Source organism: Bactrocera latifrons, unplaced genomic scaffold (genome assembly GCF_001853355.1).
Source record: "Bactrocera latifrons isolate USDA-ARS-PBARC rearing strain unplaced genomic scaffold, ASM185335v1 scaffold_56, whole genome shotgun sequence".
Classification (NCBI taxonomy): Eukaryota; Metazoa; Arthropoda; class Insecta; order Diptera; family Tephritidae; genus Bactrocera; species Bactrocera latifrons.
The window spans coordinates 1357887-1379434 of NW_017537223.1; the positions used below are offsets into that span (position 1 = coordinate 1357887).

Below are 21548 nucleotides of genomic sequence, written 5' to 3' on the forward strand. Positions count from 1 at the left end.
AATATGAGGTCGATCTTTTAAAACGAATCACTGATCATTGAAGCACATTAAATTCTTTAAATACATATTATTTTTATATATTTATTAAATAAGATGAGTCTTCAAAAAAATCACTAAAAAACGTGTTCCTGACTTGCAAGTGGAGATGACCCCCTTGAAAACGAGAGTATTACTATTTTCTTTACAAGGTATTAATTATATTTGAGGAGGATGAACAATAAATCCTGGTAACTTAAAATCATAAAAAATGTAAAAAAAAAAATTTAAAACACGAAAACAAATTTTTAAGTTTTTCCTATGTAATTTAGAGGCAAACACAATTTCTTTACAAACATTCATTTTTAAGAAATTTATTTTGTTAGAATCGTATTATCAAGAGCTATTAGTTTTACATTATAATTCTAACACCCCTATTCTGTGCACTTGAAAATTTCAATGGATTTATAATTTGTCAAAATTTGGAATTTATCAAGCATTTTGCATTATTCTGCGACTGAAATAAAAAGCTCTTTTCCTTACAAGTTGTGAAGATGTCAAATGCTCTTTACAGTGCTCGTTATGAAGTAAATATCTGTTTGTGCATCTTATTCTGGATTGGAAGATATTTTACTTCTGTTATTATTGTTAAACGACATTTAAATATATGTGGCTTATACCAGAAATGTGTAGGTAACAACGTCAACTTGACTCAAGTCAGTCGTCCCTTTCGAGAAGGGAAGGTGAAGGGAGGAGAAATAAAGTTTCCCAGTTCAACAGAGGAAGAAACTTTAATAAGAACGTGGCGGGTGTTATTGTAATACAAATAATAGCGGGAACAGTGGAGAACGCTACTGTCTTCCTTCCTTTTCCTTCCTCATCGGCAAAATGTGTGAGCAGTGAAAAACGTGGCAAAAACGCAGATATCAGCCACCTTTGTTTGTTTTCATTTGAACAATGTTGCCATTGCTCAATACGCATATATATTTTTTTACACATCTGTGTTTTCAATTACAATTTTTTATAATATAAAATGCTAAAACTGAAAACAAACTATTAAAAATAGTTTATGTATTTATAAATAATATCATTCGACTCTGATTTGGAGTTATTTTAAGAAAATTTCAAACATATTGAACAGATTGAATTATAAAACTTGATAATTACTACAGTATATAGATATTGGCAACCCTGCGTTGTGAGAGAGCAATCAGCTGACACGTTTCTACGGCAAAAATCCAAATGCCGTGAATTCTCACGTCATCCTACGTCAAAAAGAGAAGGGAGTAGCGTTTTTCACTGTGCACGTACATTGAGCGCCCATAAGATAGATCGTATCAGCTGACACGGGCCACGATTCTGCGTTCTCCCCTGTTCCTGCTATAATTATTATATTATTCAAACTAATTTATTTGAAATATATGCCAAAATTTTTAGAAAATTTGGAATAAAAAGCACCATAGGAGCAATTGAGTGCACTCATGTTGCAATCAATATAATCTGAATAGAAATCAGCTGTTTCTATTTATACTATTTTGTTCACCACTCGTGTGAGGAAAAGCTTTGTGAATTGAAGACTTTACTTTTATCAAGATTAACAGTGCACTAAAATGCAAATATATTACAAACTAAAAATTGTTAGTTAGGAAATTTTAGTTAGAATTGAAATAATTTATTTAATAAGTTTGTGGTTATTCTACATATATCATATACACGTACCTAAAGCGTTTAGTCCATAATGCTGATAGCTGCCAGCACCCATTGCGGAACCAATGTTAATACCCGAATTAAGACCACTATTTATTGTAGATGAGAGCGGCGAAGATTGATTTAGTTGACCAAAACCTTCGATTTGTTACGGTAATATTTGCAGGATTAGTAGAGAGAGTAGAGGATGAATATTGTTACAAAAGCATAAATAGGAGAAAAAAAGAAAAAGAAAAGAATAAGCGGGTTAGTTCTTCGTTAGATTGACTATTAGAAGCTGTAATTTATAGGTATTAAGACAGATTGCTACTTTCACAGCAGCATGTTTATGGCTTGAATTCAAATTTAATTTACGCTCTATTAAAGTAAATGCAATTCCTCTATTAATCTACTTTTCTACGGTCCTCAGTATGTATTGTATGTTGGAAGAACTCACCTGCAGTCATCGGATTTACGCCCACGCCCCAGCGATCACCGCCGAACATGCCGGTACCGCAGAGGCCCTCGCCCATGGCAATGTTGGTGATGTTGGCGCCGAAGGGCGGCAGTCCGTGTGATGGCAGCAGCGCGCCCGGCGTGCGGAAGACATTTGTGGTCTTCTTGCGCTTCTTCCACTTGGCGCGCCGGTTTTGAAACCAAACCTGCAAAAAATTTAAACAATAATTTCATGCAAATTTCTAATCAAATTAAATTTTCTGGAGAAGTCAGTTAAGGAATGTCCGGCATGAGAGCTATGCAAGTGGACTAGTGCGCAAATAATCAAACGTAAATACATGAGTGCATACATAACATGTAACGAACATATGTCTGCTCGCACACACGCACATATGTACATATGTAAGTGGCACACAGCGCCGTTGTTGAACAAGCTGAGAAAACACAACTTTAATCAAGATCAATTACCGGCTTCAACATGACCAACGCAGCAACTACCGCAACATATTTTACAATAAATAACCGCCACACTTGTAGCGACATAGTTTGCACAAACACACGCGCCCACACGCGCCCACACGCGCCCACACACGCACACACACATACACGGTTGTATGCAAATTCGCCTAACCACATAATATTCATAAACCCAACCACTTGGAGTCGTCGCTCAATCAATATTTTGAATAAACACTGCTGACCACCGACACACTTGAACATAAATATACATACAAATGTGCATACTTTACATACACATATATATATTTAGCAGATAGTTACATCGAAGCAAGAGATTGGGCAATAATTTGTAAGCCTTCGAAGCGAACACACAACCAAGGAAACAAGCAATTATATGTTGACTTGTATGAATATATATACATATGTATATGTATGTTTCGATGCGTGTCGGTGTGTACCTTTGATATGTGTGGACATGTCCAATCAAAGGAGTCAAAGGAGGAGCACTTATTGCAGAGAAAGCGACAGCTCGACAAACGCACAAAGGTAAGTGACGCTTCACTTCTTAAACTTCCCAAACCGTAGAGTCTTCCCCAGCAAAGCACACTGCTACAGCTATTAGATGCCGTCAAAAGTGAGACAATCCTTTACACGAAACATCCATATATACATACATATGTACATATATTGCTGCATATTTGCATATCTGGTTGATTTCGAAATTTCTGTAAAGGAAACAGGAGTCATGTCAAGTGTGGACATATTTCTATGATACAAATTTAAGTAGCGTCCGAAAAAGATTTAATCTATAAGAAGTTTGCTGTAAAATGATTTTTAAAACCTCTTTAGCGTGATGGTAAGGACATAGACATATCGTGAGCAAAGCTTTCTGTACATAAAATTTTAAACACAGACAATTTTTTGAATTTGATGTTTTAGTGAAAGCAAAAAACCTTGTCGTAATTTGGAGGAATACTGTTGAGTGGTTACTCTTGGACCGAATAGAAATCCGCACCTGTTTGTCTTTACCATTGTATAACAATTTCTAGTTTTTGTGGCAAACAATTCTCTCTATTTCCGTAGGTTGATCGCTTCAGCTGCTAATAATGTGCAGATTAAATAGTCTTCATTTTAAAAATTGCATCTCTTCAGAGTAAATTTCTATCAGTTCTCTAATTCGGTGTTGAAAATACTCATGGAAATAACAATACTTACATTGTCCAACTTTACAGTAAATCCCACCCACTTCATATTTCCAAAATCAAGTGATATCTAGCAAAGTCCTCTCTCGACGAACAAAAACCGAACTTTATAAATTACTCATAATTCTCGTCCTGCCATACGGTGCAGAAGCTTGGACGATGACAACAACTGATGAGTCGACGTTGCGAGTTTTCGAGAGAAAAATTCTGCGAAACATTTATGGTCCTTTGCGCGTTGGCCACGGCGAATATTGCATTCGATGGAACGATGAGCTGTATGAGATATATGACGATATTGACATAGTTCAGCGAATTAAAAGACAGCGGCTACGCTGGCTAGGTCATGTTGTCCGAAAGTATTCGACGCTGTACCCGCCGGGGGAAGCAGAGGAAGAGGAAGACTCCACTCCATTGGAAGGACCAAGTGGAGAAGGATCTGGCTACGCTTGCGATATCCATCGAAACATATTTTTCAATACTTACACTTATGGCGTAATAAAGGTTCCATCAACAATAATGACGTTGGGAGACGCTCTACATTCTTCTACCTCCTCCCATCTTTTTTTCAATACTGCTTCATCAAGAACTATACATAATTTGATTTTGGATCTGATACACTGAACTTGGTATGTAACCTCCAAATAATATAAGAATCCTACTACGGGGAGCTACGAGATTAGACTTTTGGATTGATTTAGTACCCAATCTTGAATCTGCGAAATGAGAATCTCGCAGCAGCCAGAGCTCAGAATAGATTAACCTTCCTGTAGAGCCAAAAGTTATGTATGAACTCCAAGTTTCGAAAGAGGATATACTATATGTAGCACTGATTGAAAACCCGAAATCCATTGTTCAAGGTAGAAGTCTTCGCAAAATAAAGAAGTAAATTTCCCAGATAAATATTATTTGAAAAAGATGTATTTTGCTAGTTTATTGCAGCAGCTACTTAAGCCGATACACCTCAGGAGTGCGTTGCGATTTTTGCAATGGATAAAATATCGAGTAAATTTGTTTAAAATTTTGTATTTCTAACCAAATTTTGTTGCGGAATTCTTGGAAAAGGCTAACGGTGATTTAGTTTTATCAAAAATACAAGTCTACTAGTGATACAAAGCCTTCAAAGACAGTCGAGAGATCGTTGAAGACAGGCCTCTGTCTGGACGACCTTCCACCTCTTCAACTGATGAAAATATTAAAAAAGTGAAGGAAATTATGCTTGAAAATCGTCAGACACGACAAGAGAGCTTGGCATCTCTCACAATGATAAATTATTTTGATGGATATTAGTAAGAAACGCGCGTTTGCTCGTCACGTTCCGATAAGGATGAATTTTTTCAAACCGTAAACAGGTCTCTTTGGACATGCTTGATCATGCGAATTCCGATCCCATATTCATGGAGATCATTATAACTGCCGATAAGGCTTACGAGTTTAACATGTAAGCAAGTCAACAATCATCGGAATGCAGGGAAAAAACGAGCTGAAACCAAAAAACACACCAAAGCCGCTCAAAAATTAAGGTGATGTCTTTGGTTTATTTTTTATTTTTTTATTTTATTTTATTTTTTGATAGGAGGGATAGAAGATTAATAATTAGTTCAATTTGACGGTATTGAGGCATTTGCGTGAGACTATCTGTCAAAAACGGTCCGAATTGTGAACGGACAATTCATGGATTAAAATGATGATAATGCCCCATCGCATCGAGCCACGATTGGGATCGAATTTAAAGCTAAAAACGCAATGAATACCATTGATCAAGCACCGTATTCACCAAATTTGGCTCCGTGTGGTTTTTTCTTGTTCCCGAAACTCAAATTGGCGCTCCGTGGAACCCGTTTTCTGTCGATTGACAAGATAAAATAAAATTCGCTGAAGAAGCTGAAAAAATTCTTGTGAAAAGTGTTTCGAGGACTGACTACTTTGTAGGCGACAAAATAAATATTGATGAATCATAAAAAAATTTAAATAATACTTTGTACTTTCACAATATGTAATATGGTTATTAAGAACGTGTGTGTATGTTTGCACATTCCGGTAAGATGCATCTTGTGTGTTTGCAGTGAAGCCTTGACGAATTCGTTTCGGAATTAAATTGAAATATTTTCCAATTATTCTCCCACGAATACTTAACACTTATTCTATAAAAAATACTAATAACCAATTTGTTACACCTACATATAAACAAAAAAATTTAAATAAGTTAAAGTAAATTTGAAGTTTGGAAAGAAAATGATTGTAAACGGTTTGAGTTGGTTCTTATCTTTAACTCAGTCATATATGCTTAAGAGAAATATTTTGTAACTCAAAGGTCTATGAGCTCGTTTTAAACAGTTTAAATTCTTTAACAAATATTGTAAATCCTTGAAACTTACTCACACCCTCTTTATTATTTTGCTTTTCAATATTTTATGACTTTGGCAATACACTCTCACTTCCGCAAACTTCACCGGAAGCAGCATCTACATCACTTTTGTTGACAACTTGGACAAGTTTTTCCAGTGTACTTTTTCATCAAACCTCAGGAAGCCGCAAGTAAGAGTCAAAAACGAAATGATTGAATCGGAAGAATGTGTTGGAATCAAGCGGCAAAGCAAAACTTACTTTTCGCCAAACAAAAGTCTTTAACAACGCCTTCTACAACAAAAACAAATGTGCAAATACAGCACACCAACAAAAAACACACCAAAATAGTATTTGGAACTGCAAGTGCAAAGTGACTTTACTTGTAACACTGATGTTTGGTCTCTGGAGAGTTTCGCTGTTTCGCTGTTTCGTTGTTTTGTCGAGACCATGTCGTTCCATCTGTCTTTATGTGTGAAGCTTCTCTGCCACCACAAAAACTAAACCAGCTGGTAGTTCGGTGGTGTGCTTAATAAACGAAGGATTTATGAATGGGTGTGTATTGGTTAATACATTTTTATAAACAGTAAATAGGAAGCGTTGCACAATTTTAGAACGTGTATGTGTTAGATATAAACAGAGGAGCAAACATCAACTATTCAAAAAGCTAAAAATATTATTTCATTAATTTCAAAACCGTTGAGAAATTTAACAGCTCAAATCTTAAAACATATTCTTCTATTTACCCATTCATAATATAAACGAAACCTTTAATATTTTTCATACACAGGTAGACACACACATACAAAGCTCCGTGTTTGCCACAAAAATGTGGCTGGTCATAACTGCTTTTGCGACCTTGACTTGTTTATGTATTCTTTTACGAGCGTGTCGAATGGCGAGAAATAGCATGCAATATTGGGTGTGTGTGTGTGTGCCTCAGTCTTTTATGCATGGAGGTTGTAGGTGTGCGTGTGGATGGTCCATTCATTTACTTTTAATTTAATAAATTAAGTTCACTCACACACACAAACAAGCAAGCAAACACTTTGGAGTAATCACGCACATATACTCATGCACACCTGCAGTGTGACTTGTAAAAAATGCTAAACGAAAATTGCCGAAAGCAGACCACAAACAAATATGCGGGCTTTTTAGCTAAGCAATTGAGCTTTGCATAGCATGCATTTAGGCGCATTTGGGTTTGTTTGCCACAACTACTTGCAATATTTTCACACTTCCTGCCACACTTTATTATTCTCACATGCCCTTCCGTTTGTGGCTGGCACGTGAAAAAATAGCTGCGCCTGTGTATGTGTGTTTGTGTTGAAAATAGGCAAATCATTGCCTACTTTATGGCGTGCAGCCGCCGTTTAAATTGCCAATCGCCAAGCGCACGTCGCCTGGGCGCAACCACCAGCCAACGTGGAGGCGTTGAAAGCTAAAGAGGCGTTAAAAATCAGACGCTTAAATTTTCTTGCTTGCTGCCTCGCGCCTTTCCTCCCCCTCTTTTAGAGCGTGTGTAGCGGCAAGAAGCATACTTTTCAGGGTGTGCGTCGTCTCTCACATTGATTTTTCGCCGTACCTTTTGTGCACGTTTTTGTTTTTGTTGTCAATTTTTGACTTTTTTATCCGGGGCTATTGTAACTGTTGTTTTGACGCTGAATGCCGCCCTGCCATCGTCCTTCATCCATTCATCCATCCCTTCATGAATAAATTATGAAATGATGAGCATGCAAAACACATTAAAGCGGCGGAACGACCCGAATAACGGCAAGCCAAAAGCTAAGTAAGTGGGTATCTGTCTTACCAAATCAGGTCAAATACATTATGGGACATGCTCGGCGAATTAATCGAAAAGTTGCCTCACATGACTTCATGTTTGAGATTTGCGCTTGTGTTTAAGTACAGACATGCTTACACATTAAGGCACTGGGGACCGTGTATGGCAAATAGCGACTATTGGCATTCGTACCCAGGCAATTGGAGTCGATATAAACAAAAAAAATTCCAACGGTACTTTTTATTGAACGCCTCTAATGCATTTCTTTTGTCGCTTTTTGCATTGGCCTACCTTTCATTTGTATCACGTGTTGAAAAATGCAAAAAGAATGTGACTTTTATAATATATGATTAAATTTAGGTATTGAGGCCAATGAAAAACGCAGATTTTTTATTTTTCGTTTTCTAGAAATTCAATCAAAATTATTGTAATATATTTACCCACAGAATTTGTTAAAAATTTGTTTAGTTTTTACAAAACTTCAAAAATAAAGGTAAAATTTAAGGATTCATTGCCAATAAGATTTATTTCAGTTGCGAATGGAGTTCTTGCTTGATTTGGATACGGATGTTTCCGATTTCTTTATTTACAAAGGATAACAATTTCGAACAAAGAATTTGTTTAAAATTTTGTATTTCTAACCAAATTTTGTTTGTGGACTCGTTGCGAATGTTGGAAAGGGGGGAGATTACTTTGAAGAAAATAAATGTTGATGAATAATTAAATATTTGACGTTTTATTTACAATTTGTGGACATTTGTTTCACATGAAACTAATCGAGATTGATATGTACAGAGGCGGATCTAGGTTAGGGAGGGGGAGACATTTGGTGTTTGGTTAAATAAATATTTCCCTGAAACATGAGCATTATTATATTACTTGAAGTTTATGCAGTTTAACATCATGGTGGCAAAGTTTCAAAGCGACCTTCTAAGATCAAATTCTACTAAATTGAAAAAACACATTATAAATCGTAGACGTGCGGGCGACATACCCGCAATATATATGTAGTCAGCTCGTGTATTGAATAAAAAAATTTCACAATCAAAATGATATGGGCCAAGTTTTTAGAATCTTTCGGAAACTTCTTCTTTAGCGACTTTTATGTCATGGTGCGTGTCCAGCAACGCCAGGCCGATCAATTTATCTTGTAGCATTTTCGTCCTCAGCCATGTCGAAAAAGAGCGTACAGAGCTCGCATTCGACGCACGAAATGTGCAGAATATGCTTGGAAAACGCAGAATTAGTATAACAACTTGTTGCCTTTTGACTTTTGCTTCTGCCTCCAATGGCACTGCCAGCTGTCATTATTATCAAACAAGGTTCTCGATTTCTTTGATTTTCAAAGCACATCATTTTCCGGAAGCAGCAAACTCAGTTGAAATCCATCTAATACCTTTCTAGAAAAACGCTTCTTGCACGCTGACGCTTCAGTATCCTTTGCAAGTTCTCACATAGAAATTTTCACGTTTTGTTTGCCACTTGAACTTACAGTTCTGCCGCCATTTTTCTCGTATCTGAATAAATGGATCGAAATATTCCTCAGCTTTTCTATCATATGCCGTTGCCAGATTGAACGATTCTTTCTGAAGAATCACGCTGAGTGAATGAGTTAGAGATTGAATATCACATATGCAAAAAATCCCACTCATTAATTGAAATTTGTCCACGGCTGCGATGAGTATCGTTGCTTTGACTTAAATAAATGCTTTCGTATATTGCCTTGCAGAATATAAAGGAACTATACTCAGCAATTTGTAATATCAAAGCTGGTGCTAGGTATCCCAACATTCTAAATATACAGCTAAATATTCTTGCTTGTATTTCTTGTGTATTCCTCTCATTTTGGTGCATCTAATACCAAAATATAATACTATTTTTAAGGCGAAGAATATTAAACACGCTGACTTTGTACTTAATTGAATATATTTTTATACTCTCGCAACAAAGTTGGTAAAGAGAGTATTATAGTTTTGTTCATGTAACGGTTGTTTGTAAGTCCTAAAACTAAAAGAGTCAGATATAGGGTTATATATACAAAGTGATCAGGGTGACGAGTAGAGTTGAAATCCGGATGTCTGTCTGTCCGTCCGTCCATCTGTCCGTCTGTGCGTCCGTCCGTCCGTCAGATATCATGATGAAACTTGGTACACGTATTTCCTGGCTCCATAAGAAGGTTAAGTTCGAAGATGGGCAAAATCGGCCCACTGCCATGCCCACAAACTATAAAGTGTCATAACTAAGCCATAAATAAAGATACTAAAATGAAATTTGGCACAAAGGATCGAATTAGGGAGGGGCATATTCGGACGTAATTTTTTTGGAAAAGTGGGCGTGGCCCCGCCCCCTACAAAAACTACTATAACTATGTCAACCAAACTGTATAGAGTCGTTTCTTTTAGGCATTTCCATATACAATTCAAAAATGGAAGAAATCGGATAATAACCACACCCACCTCCCATACAAAGGTTATGTTGAAAATCACTTAAAGTGCGTTAACCGACTAACAAAAAACGTCACAAACACTAAATTTTACGGAAGAAATGTCAGGAGGAAGCTGCACCCAGGCTTTTTTAAAAAATTGAAAATGGGCGTGGCGTCGCCCACTTATGGACCAAAAACCATATCTCAGGAAGTACTCGACCGATTTCAATGAAATTCGGTATATAATATTTTCTTAACACCCTGATGACATGTGCCAAATATGGGTGAAATCGGTTCACAAACACGCCTGAATGACAGTATAAAATGTTCGGTGACACCCGAACATAGCCCTTCCTTACTTGTTTAAGATCGCTTTCAAGCCGCGTCCATTGAAATTTAGCACTTCCAGTTACGGATCTGATTGCATTTATTAACAGTTTAATCAGCGTACATTGCTCCACTTTGTAACTTCTGTGGTATTAGCATTATTTACTATATTCAAAACCGGACACAGCCTTTTTTGTTCTGAAGTAAAATGGCATCTTTCTAGTTATATTTCCGTAACTTAAAATAAATTTATTGTATGAAAATTTTGCCAATTTCTTCCGCTGAATCTGTCACTGTCTTACACCTACAATAAGGTATAACAGACAGTCAATACGTAAGATATCTTAGCAAAATTAACTGAGCGTAGAATATTGGATATAGTRTATTTGATTGCCAAAAATATGTGATTTTAGTCTGACAATTGCCTCCGCTCCCATATAACTGCTACAAACTTTTGTATATTGATTTTTGTTATTCTAACAAACGTTATGCCGAACATGTCGTTCAATGTGTGAGTTATAAAATATAAAATTACTTGAAAATAGTATCTCTCTTTCCCTGTCCTTAATATAGAATATATAACAATTTCGGACTTTCCACCCGACAAAATGTACGATACTGATATCGCTGAATATGACTGAAATTGGTCGAAACTTTGTTCGATGTTTTAACATCAACTCATTATATCAAAATTAGCTTATTTTATATCACATATTTCTCATTTAAGTATAATTTTATTATAATTTTAGTTGACGCACTTATATGCCAAAATAGTTCCATTTATTAAATGAATGGCGGAATTTCTCAGTTCAATAAGACAATCAAAAAACTGCAATGCCCCAGTGAATGCAAACGAAGCGTATATTTCACTTCACTGTGAAAACAAACAAATATTTACTCGTCCAATAATAAATGCGAAAGCAATCAATAAATTATGCGCCACAATAATAATAACAGGTGTTTAATAACACATTTTCATAATGCACAATTAATGTTGCCACATTAAGAATACAGAAACTAACAGCAACACAAATCATGTTGTTGTTGCTTTTTCCCTTACCGAACAGTTTTAGTTGCTGTCTGGCACAAAAGCATATTTGGCCAACAAACACCCCTGGGTTCTAACGACAACAATAACAACTGCTGCCGCATCAATTTCTTTGCGTACATACGCGTGTGTGTGTTCGTGTGTGTTTATGGCTTAGCAGCGGAGCAACGGTGGCAGGAACAACCTTGACATTTGGCATTCACACTTCGCTTGTGTTGTTTACGGCGCAAGCTGCTGGCTCATTTGACGAGCAACCCAACAGGTTCATAATATTCCCTTAACCGCCATTAAACCGCATCATCAGCGGCAATAACACCAACAATAACGCAACGAGGAGCATCAAATCAAAACACTTCCCTAAACAATAGCGTTGTTATTGTATTTTTTCACTGCTCATTTGCTGTGTGGCCGCTTCCCTTCCGCAGATTCATGCGTTTGCTCGCAGACGGATATCATTTTCACCCTCTGTCATTTCTATTTATTCGGTTATCTGCTGCAATTTCGCGCTATTTCACTTCCTTTATTTGCCAGCGAGCGCGCATATGTTCTTACGCCACAGTCGGTGTATGTGTGTGTGTGCGCTTGTGCCTGGGCGCGCTTAATGCCTTTGCACCCTCTCAATTTGTGTTGTGACCGCGGCCACGGCGTGTCCTGCCACAAAGGCATTAGCCGCATTATTGCCTTTTCATGAACTTCAACTTCATTTATTATTCGCTCCAGATTTGCCAATTTGCTGTTTGCTTTGTTGATTTATGTTCTAGCTGCTGGCTTTWCGCCTTTGTTTTTTTTGCTTATTTTTTTTTTAGTTGAGGTGTTACTCTGCAGCTAACAATGCTAGTTGATTGGTTCGTGGTCAAAAAGTCAGCAGTGTTGAAGTGGTCTTGAGAGTCGGTTTAAAAATTGCTTGCTTAAGTGGAAATATATGTTCAAGTCGCAGATTAGTTAACAGCCCTAACAATTTATCAAAATAGTTTTTACATATTTCAAAGTAATCCTTAATAAAAAGGTGGTTTTGGGTCGAATAAAGATTCATATATTTATTATAGGTTTCATTAGGAGTGGTATTAAGAAATTAGAGCACAAAAATTGTTTATGGTCGGGATGCCAAATGTAACTGCGATCCCTCCTCTCGATGATCTTTTTTTAATCCAAACGCGTATTTTGGTTCGATATTTATGGCAAAGTACTTCCTAGCTAAAAACTCACACATGTGATACGTTTCGACCCGCTGAAGAAAACGCGGGAAGCCTCTGCTTTCTCTCTCTGAGACTAACATGATAACTTGTTTCTTTCATTGACAGTTACGTATGATTATTTTGAGGCAAGTTTTCTCGATCTCAAGATCCTAAATTAATGCTCAACAGTACTGTAGTACTCGCGCTTTTCTACAAGAAAAACTCTTCTGAAGTCTCCGTGGTTCCTTTTTGGATTTTACTGATATCAATCTCTTTTCATAATTTCATATTTTCACAATACTAGTTGACTTTTATATTTCGGGATTAGAGAACAAAAAAATCTTTAATCATCGAAGAATGCTGCATTATTTTTAAAAATATTCCTCATTAAGATATCTACATTTTGGCATGCGTTTATAGCAATGGTCGAAGCACTTTTGCCATTCTAACTGTGGTATCACCTAGACATGCGTTCTGAATGCATCAACCGTCTCTTCAAGTGTCGACATTGGCCACTTAGTTTATTTATTAAGTACAGGAATAGGAAAAAGTCTTTCGATCTCAAGTCAGGACTATACGGAGGATGACTCATCAAATTGATGTTTTGGGTACTCAAAAATACAATCGTTTCATTCATTGTGTGAGAGCTCGCATTGATCTGTCTTCGGCGGTTGATTTCACTTATTTCTCCAGTTTTTTCTTAAAAAACATTCAACCATTGCATTTATCAATGAAATATGTTTTTTTTTTTTTTTTTTTTTTTTTTTTTTTTTTTTTTTTTTTTTTTTTTTTTTTTTTTTTTTTTTTTTTTTTTTTTTTTTGGGTGTGTGGGTTCGGTTTGGTTAGGTTAGATTTGTGATGTGTGCAAATTTGCTAAACGCTTAGTAACCTTGTTGAGTTGTTTCCACCTCATCTTCTACCATAAAGCTTCGGCAGATAGCGTCTGGTCGGATTCCTAGCCTTACTGTGTGGATGTCAATTGGGAAATGGCCTTTTAGATCGATCTTGGGCCAAAAGGATTTCGCGACAGCACACGTACCGAAAGTGGCCCAGCGCTGGTCAAGCTTCTGCGAAGCCCAGCTATTTAATAGTAGACCACAAGATGATAAGTGGGAGCGATCCGCTCTCAATCTGCCAATAACGGCTGTAGGGTGTGTGAGACCTAACGTGAGCCAATTTTATTTTACAGACAAATGCAATATTGAATGTATGCTAGTCCCACTTATACCGATTGTTGTCTTTAGCTCACGATAGGTCCCAGACGATCTGGAAATATGAGTTTGCGCATAGCATTAATGGCTTCCGGAACAAGAATTGATATTGGACGACCGTGATGAAATTCGGCTTGAAGTGAACTTCGACCTCGGTTGGATACATCATACCATAGAAAAACGCTGGTCCTTGATTGAGCTTCATCGCCAAAACTGAATTAGGTTCAAGCAAGGCAACCACAGTTAGAACACCTTTCTTATGAAATTTTAAGAAGAGCGAAAAGCTACCAACGAGGACGAATTAAACCCAAAAAATTGGGATGCCATAATATTTAGTTTGTCCTTTCAAACCCACTCTGCTCGCGCTTCCCAAATAAAATATTAACAAGAAAAGACGTTAAATTCGGCTGCATCGAATCTAATATACCCTTCACAGGTGCATTTCTTTTACTAACTACGTGTCCACTCTGTATGGAAGCTATATGCCATAGTTAACCGATCTGAACAATTTTTTCGGAGATTATGTTATTACCTGAAGCAGTAATCCATGTCAAATTTCGTGAAGATACCACGTCAAATGCGAAAGTTTTCCATACAAGACCTTGATTCCGATCATTCAGTTTGTATGGCAGCTATACGTTATAGTGGTCCGATATCGGCCGTTCCGACAAATGRGCAGCTTCTTGAAGGGAAAATGAGGTCTACAAAATTTCAAAACGATATCTTAAAAACTGACGAACTAGTTCGTATATATAAAGACGGATGGACGGACGGACAGACGGACATGGTTAAATCGACTCAGCTCAACATACCGATCATTTATACATATATTTATAGGGCCTGCGATGCTTCCTTGTGTGCGTTACAAACTTCGTGACAAACTTAATACACCCTGTTCAGGGTATAAATGTTGATGACAAAACGAGTGAGAGAAATGTGCACATCGCCAACACAAATAATTCCATGCACTGCGTACAAAACATCAAAAATCCATTCAAATTCAAATTCAATTAACAACTTTCAATAAAATCGCGTACGCGAAAACCAACAACAACAACCACACGCTTAAAATGGCATTTTGAAGAGCAAATGACAAATGCAATGACATTTTCGCGATTACAACAACAATGGGCAAAACAAGCACGCGCACTCGAAGCAAGTGGCTGCAACAACAACAACTACGATGTGACAACGATCCGCTACAGCTGCGGTAAGTGGCACTATCGAGCGCTGGTCGCAACAACAGCAAAAACGGAAAAAGATTGACACAAATGAAATTTTGATTAGTTTACAAAGCAAATATGAAATTGTTATTAAGCGACCATCAGAGAACTCAATATTGCCCACAGTCATCACAGCCAGCACAGAAACGCAAAAAAAGCCAAACACTTGCAACGCTGTGCGGCAAGCGTTATTGCACAACGTGCCGTAATCAAAATTCAATTTGATTTCCAAGTATTTCCGCAACATTGCCAGCACTTACCGACTCATCTTTTCCATTTTTCAATTTGTTTCCGATTTACCACTGGGCCGCAGACCGATTTAATGTCAACAATCAATCTTTTTGCTCATGCAACGAAACCACAGTATCGAGAAAAACTGTAAAATCGTAGCGAAGCTACTTAACATGTCGCAATGAAAATGTCATCAGCTTTATGCAACCGTTATCGGTTATCAACTGCATTATTGCCCGCAAAGTATTGCCCCAGCCCTCAGACATAGCCGCCACTTGCCATAGCGGCTCCTTCGTTTACACAAACAATCACACAAGCGTTCGATAGCCACTTACTTACACATTCGAGTTTATGAGTTCAGCGCACACATATCCTCCGTCCTTGTCGGCGCACGTCCTGCCCATGCTGGTGAGCGGGCAGCTTATCCTTTCGTTTACTTTAAATGCGCATTGAGTGGTTTATGAAAATCGCTTTTCGGCCAATATCTTTTCATTTAGCGAAGCATTTTCGCATGAAATTTTCTTATTATGTGCGCCTTGGCGTTTGCTGTTATTATTGGACACAATGAAATTGCAAATAAATTCAAGCAGCTCCCGCACACTCGCACACAATACAAATGCCCACACACACGTGCACAAACACTCGGGTTGCCTCACAGCGCCGCCGATTCGTTAAATGAATGCTTGGCAAGTCAGCGGAAAGCAAAAGCCAAAAGCATTTTTATGAAAACACTCACATTCATTTACGCCGCCGTTCCTCTGCGTGTGTGTGTGTTGTTTGTGGTGTGTGTGTTATCCCCAAATACGGTACGAATGGAGTCGATTTATTTTATGGTATCCTTTAAATCCTGCTTTACGATCAAGCCAAGCGACACTTGCTGCGCCAAGCTCTCACCGCTGCCTCCGCCAACCCACCGCTGCCATTTATTTCATTTTTATTTGCTTTTATTTCCTTTTTGTTGGTGTTCAGTGGCTTTACGCCGACGAATACGCTTCTCTCCGTGCGCTGTGCTTTGTCTGTCTCTTTCCCTGGGGGTTTGGTCGAAACTTTTCATCATCTCTGATGTGGGATTTATTTTCCTACTTTCGGCCACAACTTTTGCAATTTTATTTCACTTTCGTGTTCAGTAGTAACGGTTGTTTATAAGTTTCACTGAAGGTTTTAAGAATGTGAAGCTATGAAACGAGTTTTTTTTGTTGGACAAAAAACTGTGTCGCTTTAAATATGTTTACCAGTTTAATTCAGCTTTCTTGGAGTTTCTTGCTATTTAGCGTCCTTTTTTCTCTAGGTTACCTTCAAAAACTTTTCATAGCTTTTATGACTCTTTTCTATCGAGTTATTCTTAGACTAAACTTTGATTCTGAAAGATCTGTCGTTCAGTTTTTGAAGCAGTAAAATCTTATAGTTATTCAATCTGATCAATACGCGAACTACTTCTTAATTTCTTGATATATTAATCGGAAATTTTTCATTCGTCCTTGTATTTAAATGTATTCTCATTTGTCGAAACCACCGATATCAGAACACTAAATTATATAGTTGCTATGCAACCTGATCCATCAAATACATTGTCTTCTATGGAAAACTTTGGTATTTGACGAAATGTCTTCCCGAAATGTGACATGAATTGTTATCCAAGGCAAAGGTTACAATTTCGAGGAAATTTTGCAGGTCGGACTTCTATAGCATATAACTATCATACAAGCTGACCGATCATAGTGACCCAGTCAAGATAAAGATCTTTTTAGACTAAAGTGACGTTGAGCAATACCAAAATCCCCATCAAGTTTCCGTAGGACCTCTCCGAGCCGTTCGACACCAAATGAGGTTTCAGACAAGGCGACTCCCTACCGTGTGACTTCTTCAATCTGCTGCTGGAGAAAACAATTCGAGCTCCTGAACCAAATAGTGAAGGTACCATCTTCTATAAGAGCTACTGCGTACTAAGTCGGCAATTGAGGAGTAAAGTACTCTACCAAAATCATTCACTCCTTACACCCGTCCTGCTGCTTGGTGCGAATTCAAAGACACCGGCTACAATAGCTGGGTCATGTCGTCCGTATGGATGAAAACACACTCTCGACATTTAAACCTTAAAGAACTTCTCAAAGAAAATTGCTTTCTAATTGAACAATACAGTTGTAGTCAAAAGTCTGATGCTAAAGTCGCGAATCACTAAGGCGATACTTAGAAAAAAAAAATCTCAGAAGTGGAAATCAAAAGAAATTCATCGAAATTAGGATTTAAAATGCTTTTCATTATTGTTAATATTTTTTAATTTTTTCAACATTTTTGTTTCCCCTTAAATTATTAGCGTCCCGAAGAGCAAAGTGAAGTGAAGCGAAAGCTTTGCTTGCTCGATTTACATATTTACCATACATAGCTATAAGTGTACATTGTAAGCTCGGCGCTGTTATTCCGACACTTTGTCGCTTTTGTTGTTTATATTGTTTGTATTGTAGTCGTCAATTGTTTCAGGAATTTCAAATCAAAATCCCAAAGCAGTGATTGTCAGTGGCAACCGGAAGTGCGCTGACGTCTTCTTTATTTTGTGAGACACTAATACTGCATGGGTGGAGGCAAGCGTGGAATGTTGGCAGAATTTCACCTGCAGACAAAACGCAGCGAAGCATTCACAATAGCGCAAAAGCGAGCTGTGAAAGCAAACACAATGCATTTTTGCAACCCTTAAAAGCAGGTGTGTCGCAGGCGGATGAAACAGCAAATCCCAAGCGGCAACAGAGAGCAAGAAAAGCAGCCAGCAGAACGCATGCGCGCTGCTAAGCTGCTGCTGCTCTCTATGCTTGAGCATGTGTTGTGGGTGGCGGAGGTTTTATTTGGTCGTTTCGGTACAAACACAACTTCATATTCGAGGCTTTCCAGTGAACTCTTAGCGCCGGTATACACGCTCTGCGGGAAAGTGCATGCATTGTGGCAAATTTGCTGGAAATTAGTTGTTGTTTCCAGTTTAGTTCGTTTGGATAAAACTGTGTGGAATTTAATATGTACTGCCTTTCATATTTTCCCCATTTGCCGCGGCTCCTAAGCATTGTGAAAATATCAGCTTTTTATTTGATTGCATTTTCATATAAAAACGTATTTCTATGATCTCCCACTCGTTGATTTCTCTCTTTGAAAATCGCGTTTTTCGCATCGCCATCGCATACACGATAGCACAAACATCAGCTTGCCGCAACCGCACATCGGCCATAGACAATTCAATGAAATTTACCGTATCAGCGGAATAGCTTTGAAAATTGCTTCATTTGCCATAAAGCGAATGCGTGCGAGATTTTCTTTATGTCCTTTAATATTCTTAAATGACATTTGTGGGTTTTTGTGTCGTTTAGTGCTCCGCTTTGAGCCGACAACGTCGCAGGTTTAGTTTTATAGTCTTTACAAATTTATATAAAAATTTTTCCATAAACACTTTAGTGGATCTATGATACGGGGTCTAGATAAAAGCTTCGACATACACTTACGACCACTTAATGTTACTTCGTAGCTACGTTGTATGATGAATCGATGTTTAATTGCATTTAATTGGGTTAAAAAATTAGCTTTTTACTTTGAGGCAGAAGAGTGAGGTACTACTGATAAGAGTCATACAGTTATATTAGTTATGGCAATGAGTCTTGAGTTAATTGGTCGTAGAGTTTACCGTACAAAAATTATGCCTAAACTAACTTTAAGCACCACTTCTTCGGATATTATAGTGGTGCATACACACATTACAGAATGAAATTTCATTGCCGAATTAAAAAACTAATCCACACTTTTTCCTCTCTTTTGCTTTCTGCCTCAAGTTTCATATGTGCTTGAAGATGGTGAATATAACTCGGGGTTATTTAAATGTTTAATGGAAACATTCGACAGTTGTCCACAAACGCACTCTAGAAAAGAAGTGCAAATTCATGACGATAGTTATGAGGCTTTTTCATCTCAACTATTTTAAAAAGTTCAAACTGAAGTGTTTAATAAAAACTCTAAGTTGGAAAAATTTATTTTTTCAGAGAGTACAATTTTTTAAAAGGCTGCCTTTCCTAGACAAAATATCTTCTGTAATCAATGGAGCCAGCATTAACACCAACAATAATGTCAGCTCTGAGACTATTCGACGCAGTACCCGCCGGGTTCTCAGCCCAGTCGCAGGATGTTATACTCAAATTTCAACAATTTCTCACTCTTATACATCGTGGGCCGCTGCCTTCACCACTACAATCGCTTGCACCACATTTAAGTTTTGGAGCTTAGTTATAGTTCTTTATAGGTTATTTATAAATGGCGTCTTGTGGCAATGACAATGATACGTTTCCGCCAATGTCAATGTCAATCTCAATCTCAATCAGAATAACTAACCTCCTTTGGATGCCAAGGAACGTGTCTTCGAAGTTTAAAATATAGAATATAGAACACGCATGCAATCCTCCTCAAACATGTCCTAGAAAGGACTAATAGAGACATCAAAGCTCTCGAAAATTAAATTGATATTGTTTTCTGTGAGTACAAAGGCGACTTGCTTGCAACAAAACTATAAAACAAAATGGTATTTTCACATTTTCACAAACCATTTTTTCGTTAAATTAACATTGGTTATTCATTTAGAATGTAGATCCCATTTCCCATCCTCAACACAAATATAAAAGAAATCATAAAGTAATTTTTAATTCAACGCCATCTCTTAAGATAATTTATGGATTAAAAAGGAATGAGGGCAGTTGTACTTGAATACACTTTAAAAGAGGCGGCACGCAAAGCATCAAAGAGCTTCTGAGACCCCACAGCATTTGCGACCGTTAAAACGCAAAGCCATTTCATAAGATTTTCCTACAGCCAACCGTTGCCATCTTTACTTCACCTTTCATACCTGCGTTTGTAGAAAACTTCGCTGAAACAAAGTCGGGTAGCTCATATAAAATTTAATCAAAATGTCGTTTTCCTGAAAAAATTTTTCTCATCGCATCTGTATATGTTTTGGTGTGTGGGTGTGTGTTGGAAATACCTATTGTCACATGGCGTGGTGGGGCATAAAGATGAAATATGTTATTTTTTATACGCTCGTCTCATCTCTATTTAATTTTTTCTGCAAACAAAATCTGCTCGTCGAATAGTACTCGGGGTGTGCGTGCGTGGGTGTGTGTGTATCCATTACGCAGTTTCCGTTCGGTTGCCATTGGCGTCCGCCCCCAATTTGCGGCAGAATGCCACCATTTTGCAGCATGCCTTTCAGCTGTTTCCAATAGGAGCAACATGCAACATTTGCGACTCGCAGTTTTTCGCTTTTCCAATTTCACATTTTTGGAATATTCATTCATTAGATTCTTCTTTTGTTTGACTGCAATTTGCTTTGAATACTCAACTTGAAATGTGGGCAATAATGCTGCGAGATATTCAGCTGGCAGCACAAAGTCAAATGCCATGAATATACGTTTATATATGTGTGTATGTGCATGTGTGTGCGTGTATTGGTCTGCTGTTGTAGGGATGGTTGTAGAGTGGTTGTTTAGTTGGCGACTTGTTTTTATTGTTTTTGTTATTGCTTTTTAAGAATGCTTTGTGCTTGTGCTTTTTGCCTTCAACGGGCTGCTGGCGAGCGGTGGCGCCAAGTGGTGTGGCGTGAAGTGGAGCATATCCATGGCATCGTACTTTAATTTAATTTTAAATGAAAAGCCATAGCAAACAACATAAAAGATAATGTTTTCTTATTTTCTATATTTATGAATATTCAATGTGAGAGTGTGTTTGTGATTTCTTTTACATGTGAGATTGTTTCAAGCTGGTGGTATGCGTTTTTGTGACCCACACACATTCGTTAGTTTTATGCAGTAAATATTCGATTTATTAAAATATGTATATACTATTTAAATGCATTTAGTGCAAAGCATACTAGTTTTTTTAATTTTACCATACACGACTTTGCGATTGGGATTCTTAAGAAAAGGTTGTCAAAAAAGTCTTGCGTTATTTTTATTGAATTTTCAATTGTTCATAAATTTTTTTTTT

The 21548-nt window shown here is 37.4% G+C and overlaps 1 protein-coding gene across 2 annotated transcripts in view; it reads right to left on the reverse strand.

Moving 5' to 3' along the window:
• The window catches only part of LOC108974480 (homeobox protein orthopedia), a 59187-nt gene that overhangs the window by 5868 nt on the left and 31771 nt on the right, over window positions 1–21548 (reverse strand). Inside the window, exons 5-6 of one of the 2 annotated variants that reach the window (XM_018942338.1) lie at window positions 2120–2324; window positions 1696–1821 (exon numbers count right to left, since the gene is read on the reverse strand). In XM_018942338.1, the coding sequence (XP_018797883.1) occupies window positions 1696–1821; window positions 2120–2324 (331 nt within the window). The remainder of the gene's footprint in view (window positions 1–1695; window positions 1822–2119; window positions 2325–21548) is intronic. The other variant, XM_018942339.1, reaches the window with a different exon arrangement.